Source organism: Apodemus sylvaticus, chromosome 14 (assembly GCF_947179515.1).
Source record: "Apodemus sylvaticus chromosome 14, mApoSyl1.1, whole genome shotgun sequence".
Lineage (NCBI taxonomy): Eukaryota > Metazoa > Chordata > Mammalia > Rodentia > Muridae > Apodemus > Apodemus sylvaticus.
This window is the reverse complement of record NC_067485.1, coordinates 3034122-3040179: the sequence shown is the minus strand read 5'-3', so window position 1 is coordinate 3040179 and position 6058 is coordinate 3034122. Positions and strand designations below refer to the sequence as shown.

At 42.0% G+C, this 6058-nt stretch overlaps 1 protein-coding gene across 1 annotated transcript in view; it reads left to right on the top strand.

The window, feature by feature from the left end:
* Window positions 1-504: 504 nt before the first annotated feature.
* Window positions 505-6058, top strand: part of LOC127665201 (zinc finger protein 431-like) — a 64072-nt gene continuing 58518 nt past the window's right edge. The window contains exons 1-2 of the mRNA XM_052157629.1: window positions 505-531; window positions 2198-2274. Of these exons, the coding sequence (XP_052013589.1) occupies window positions 505-531; window positions 2198-2274 (104 nt within the window). The remainder of the gene's footprint in view (window positions 532-2197; window positions 2275-6058) is intronic.

Genomic DNA, 6058 nt, shown 5'->3' with positions numbered 1-6058 from the left:
TAGTCAAAAATGAAATTCAAATCATTACATTCATTAAATACAAATCAGTGCAGAGAATCAGTTACAGTAAGCATTATGTCTTACTAGAGTAACCACATCACAGAATTCAAATCACAATGTGACTCTTCAGTGACTCAAGTTTCATATTAATACATTGGCCACTTTGAAGGGAAAATGTCCTCTATGTATTCATGCTCTCAAGTCCTGTCCTTTCTTATTACTATTAGTCAGCTCAAACTTTGGAAAGTTGGCATAAGAATTAATTGTGCAATGATTGTTACAATTCTTGGCAATCATAATGTAACCTCCACCATGCCCCATCTATTACTGCAGATGAAAGAATTCATATTTTCTATTTAATAGAAGAAACAAAGCACAGGAGCCTTATCATAAGGAATCCGCATTTTAACTTTGAGCCTAAGTCAACTTAGCAGAAAAGACAAGAAGAGGCAAAGGTTTATCTCCCAAACCACAAGTTATTTCACAGCAGAAAAGGGACAAGACATGTTTCTATGCACCGGTGGTTCTGAAGTAAGTGTGTCAGATTTGAGAAAAGCAATAGCAAAAATGTCACTTACACTCCAGAAACCAGTGAAAGAGTCTGGACATTGTGACCATATGTGATGAATTGGCTGTTCCAGCCGTAAAAACAGCTCAGAATGTAAAGCATAGACCATGCAAGAGTAAGATTTATAGTTCAATATCTTCTATGGTATCTTCTACACATTCATCTGTAGAAAAATTCTCTCTTCTATATCTTGTATTGTGTTGGTGCTGCTTGCATCTGTGCCTGCGACCCTGTGAGCCTGGTTGTATAAGAGCACCTGGGAGTCAGCTGTCTATGAGTGTGGTTGGGTGTCTGGAGCACTGCCTCTGCCTCAGGCCAAGTTCTGAATATTGTGACCATATGTGATGAGTTGGCTGTTCCATCCATTAAGAGAGTTCATAGGATAAAGCATAGAGCATGCAAGAGTAAAATTTATAGGTTACAACCAGGGTTCCCATTTAAAGCCAAATTGGAGGTTCAGAGCTTAAGAACACTAGGTTGCCTATCATAAGAGCTTTATCCATCACCAATGTACCTGCTTCTCAACTGACAATTTCTTATAACTCAAACTATAGCAGATTTTATTTCCTTTTCTGGTTCCAATGATGCCCTCCCAAAGACACCACCACTCACAAAACAATAAAAATTAGAACCACTTTAAACATTGTAGGCAGGTCATATTTAAATCAAACTGACTAAGCACTTACTTCCTCATTTTATAAGTAGAGAAGAAATCCATATGTGAAGGAAATAAAACCAAGTGTACCTCTAGAATGCCTCTATTCTGTTCACTGAAACTCTGACTCTGGGTGCATCAGACAAAAATCCTTCCCATCTTCAGCATTCAGCAATTCATTTTATTTGTATAGAAATTTAGTTAGTTCCATGAATAGGGTGTTTTCCCTTACCAAATTCATGATAAAAGTTATTTCAGCTGCACCAATATTTAAAGGAGATGATTAAGAAACAAATTAATATCTCATAATTTTAGCCAAACTTTTCTTCACACCACATATTTTATTAAATGGATAAATCATATTTTATATGAGTTGATTGCTACACTTTCTTGCTATTATGGAGTTTTGGTAAAAAGATATGAATCTCTTTTGTCCATCAACCTACACTACCCAGTGAGCACAAAATATAACATTAAACAAGACATTTCTTAACATAGGATGTAGCAGGAAGCACAGCTGCCCCTATGTAAAAACTCAGGGCCAAAAGCATCTCCCATAAAAGGACCTAATTGAGGACTGCCTGAGAGAGCAAGGATTGCTGGTGCAAATAATGCCAGCCAATCAGTGCTGTTTAGAAGAGATATTTTCTTGGAATCAATGTGCTGGGGATAGAGGGATTAAAGGAGCTTGCAGCAGTGCTCAGTTGAGCTGGCTGAGGTATTTCTCACCTGCTCCTGGAGTCTGTGTCCTTGATCTCTGCCAACATGCCAAAAACTCCCAAGAGCAAATAGGGTCAGGAGGAGACCTGTTCAGGGCACAGGCAATATCTGGCACCCAAGGTGGTTGATGGCCCACTTCATCTTCCTCATTTTGTGGCTGCTTGTGAACAGCCTTGTCTGGAGGTTCATCTTTGCATGTTGCTTCAAGGACTGTGCTCGTGGTTCAACCTGATCTGCTTTTCTTCTCCTTGCAGTGCTGCTGTTGTGCCCCCTTCAGTTGCTTCTTCGTTGAATTGGTGCCTGAGTGTCTTATGTTGTGTATTCCACGAAGGTGAGTGTATGAATTTCATTTCTGTCTTCTTTGTCTTTTCTGTCTGTCCATCCTGATAATTTCGATTTAGGTCACAGTTCAGTTTGAGGGTGAGCATGCAGTGAGTGTGAGGCAAGCATGAGGGAAGCATGCAGTGAGCATGTACTGGCCATCTTTTAGTTTTTCTTTGTCTTTGAGTGAGCATGCTGTGGCAAGTGTGTGGGGAACATGCAGAGAGGATTTTTGTTCTTGTCTTTGGGTGATCATGCTGTGATAAGCGTGCAACAGCCATCTTTTATGTCTTCATTGTTTTTGGCTCCTCATTTTCACTCTTCATTTTCTGTCGCGCGCCTATCTTCTCGCCAGCAAGAACGACGCACGGCAACAGGATTCTTCTGCGGGCAATCTTTTATTGTACAGCTTTCTTGAGCAGGGGACCCCGAGGGAGGAAAAGGCACAGCTTATATATGCTTAGGAGACTCGTGTCGCTACCTGACTGGTGCAGGTCTCAATGCCTTATTAGCATGCCCCGAGAGCGGGCTGTGACATACTTGGATCATGTGCACTGTGTCCTTCGGGGTGGACAATAGCCGTGTCCTGCTGACTCATACACAGGAAACCGGCGCCATCTTTGGGCATGGCGCGGGAGGCTACCAAAAATTTTCATCTGGCTTCATGCTAGTACCTGTCATAGGGGCTGGTTTCCCATGTTGTGATACCAGGGATCAGCTCCTGAACGCTTTTCCTTCCTAGGTACACTATCCTGGCATAAGGCCTTTGACCTAGACCTGAAGTAGTCCCCTGCTTAGTACACCATGACTTTCATTGCTTCATCAATCACATTTGTTATATTTGTTCATTTGTTTCCTTTGTGCTCATCATCATCATGGGTTCTCTCCCTTTTACCAACAAGCAACCCCAGATTAGAGCTCTGAAACTCCTTCTGCTTACTTATGGTCTCAAAGTTAAGACTCATGACCTGAACCGATTTTGTTATATTGGCCCCCTGGATATCCCTGGAGAATATGTGGGATCCTGACCTCTGAATGCAGGTTCTCTTCTTTGCCTGAAAGCAGAGGTACAGTACCAAATTATCACTTTCTCGATCTTTGTCCCCATCCTACTTGCAATGAATGTCAGTCTTACAAATTCTTTCTGAGAGATAATAGTGGCTACCCATAACAAACTGCCAGGATCAGGCTAATGTTCACCATTTCAGTACTGACCACATCCCTCTTTCTCCAGGCAAACAGGTTGCTTTTAGCAATGAGGATGAGGGTGCCTCTGCTCCAACCTCCAAACTTCAGGATCCAAGATGGCCTCTAGTGCCGCTGTCCAAAGCACCTAACTCTCCAGTCCCATTGGTGGTACTGCCAGCTAATCCCTGGCATGATTTAGGGGGGACTTTCATAGTAATCTAACTTATGGCACCACATTATGCATGGAACCTCACATTCCCCCTTACTGATTACAAGTCCCCAAAGATCACCCAAGCATATCACATCCACCCCTGCTTCACTGTACAAAGGTGTCTCAAATGCCCAATTTCGTGGGACTTCCTATCCCTTGTGAGCACTGCCAGCTTGCAGTAGGTATAAAATTTTCCAGGGACTACCAAATATTATCATTTAACCTCACACTTGTCATGTGAAGGTTTACCTTACATGATGCTTCATATATTACTTCCTATATTAGCAGTAATCCCATTAGAATTCAATACGACTCCATTATGAACAATTGGGATGTATGTGGCCCCTCTGATTGTCTTGATTTATGTCTCCTTACTCTCCTGAAAGGTGGTCACTTCTTTAATTGGACAATACTAAGAGGCTGTTTGGACCCTCATGGATAACCACTTATGCTATAATCAGAGGAATGGTCATAATAATAGTTATTTTAACTGTCTCACACAGCATGCCTCTAGTAAAATTCCATAAATGAGGTGATCCTCCAGGTGCTCATGGCACTCAAAAATCCTGATTGTGGCCCCTATAAGAAAGTGATATAGCATAGATGGCAAAGAACCATGAGACCACCACGTAGGCTGTTCCTCATCTCCCCCTTGTGTGACATGCCTCCAGAATTATACCTCTCTGAGGGCTCATAGTCATTGATGGGTAAGATCCTGGAGACAGGAAGACCTAAGATAGACTCAGTCCAATATACTGTGAATCCTCTGAGGTGGGATCAACAATGTCAAGGCAATGAAGCCCCAGCTCCCACTATGCTGCCAGAATATAAAAGCAAGAGGGTAGATATGTAACAGGAATGGCATGCCTCCCTCTATGTAAATGCTGGGGACTATGTAGCTGCAAGAGCACATCTTGCAAGAGGACATAAGTGAAGACTGCCTGCAACACCAGCATTCCTGCAGGAAGTCTTAATGAGGACTGCCTGAGAGAACAAGGATTGCTGGTGCAAATAATGCCAGCCAATCAGAAACTGCTGCAAAGAATATATATTTTCATATATCCTTTCTTGGAACCAATGGGGCATGGAAATAGGGTATTAAAGGAGCTTACAACAGTGCTCAGATGAGCTTGCTGCAGCATTTCTCAACTGCTCCTAGAGTCTGTGCCATTGACCCTACTCCAACTTGCTCCCAGCCCCCAAGAGCATATAGGGTCAGGCAGAGAGCTGTCCAGGGTTCAGGATATATTGAAAGATACTATTCTAGGTAAATACAACATAGTATTCATTGTTTCTCATTGAAATGTATTTATTAATTCAATTTCTGTTTAACAATACCTGGTCCTGCTCAATCCCCATCTCTGAGTATTCTATCACTATCTATATACATTCTTGCACGAACAGGAATTCTGATAAAGCAGATTGGTACAAAGACTCAACCTTACTGTCTAATCAGCATTCACATATGAGCTGAACTTTTCTCCACCACTACATTCTCAATAAATCTACTCAATTTGAGCTGTCTTCTGCAAGAATCACGAACATCTATCAAGCCATGTTCTGCTGTTTCTAATCTCCTTCATATTTTTGTGTCTATGAAACCCCAATTCAGTCCTTGGCTGTAATATATCCTTAAATGAGTATAAATGTTTCTGAGTCTTTGTTCTGAGGGTGGATATTATTCACCCACAGTGCAAGACCCTCTCATGTCATCCATCTCATATACATATCTCTATGGTCTTCAACAAAGTCTCCCTACATATTAAATAGTGAGTATCACAGATAATCTTGTCTTATATAGCAAATTCCTTGGAATACTTATCCAATGTATAGTAGGTGTAGAGCCACCTTGATTAAATGGGGATATTGTTACACAAACATGGAATCTTGTCTTAGATGGCCTCAGGATTACAGTCCACCTCTATTAGGGCTCTCGGGCTTCCAATGCTGAGTATACTGAGTAAATTATAAGTCATAACATGGGGCAATGCAAGTATGTACATAGACTATTAGGTTACTCAGACTATTAGGTAACTCCAATGATTCAATGGCTGGGATCCAACTCACAATCTTCTGGGCTCCTCCAAGGGCTTGGGTCACTTCTCCATTCCTGCCCTTTGTAGCACACACCTTTTCTTCTAGGCTCCAGCTGCCTGTACTCCACTGCTACTGCTGTTCTTGGTGGTCATCTCATGGCACTGGAATCTCCAAAACACTGCTATCTTCTACTGTAACTAGGCTTCACCAATAGCCTCTCATAGGCTCTCTTCATGGTTACAATCCTCTGTTCCTATGCATGATCCCTTCAGTCCTGGGCCATCAATTGCAACTGAGGTTGCACCTTCACCAATGGCCTTCTGCAGCCTCTCAGTGCCGAGCCTCAGCTGCTTTTCAT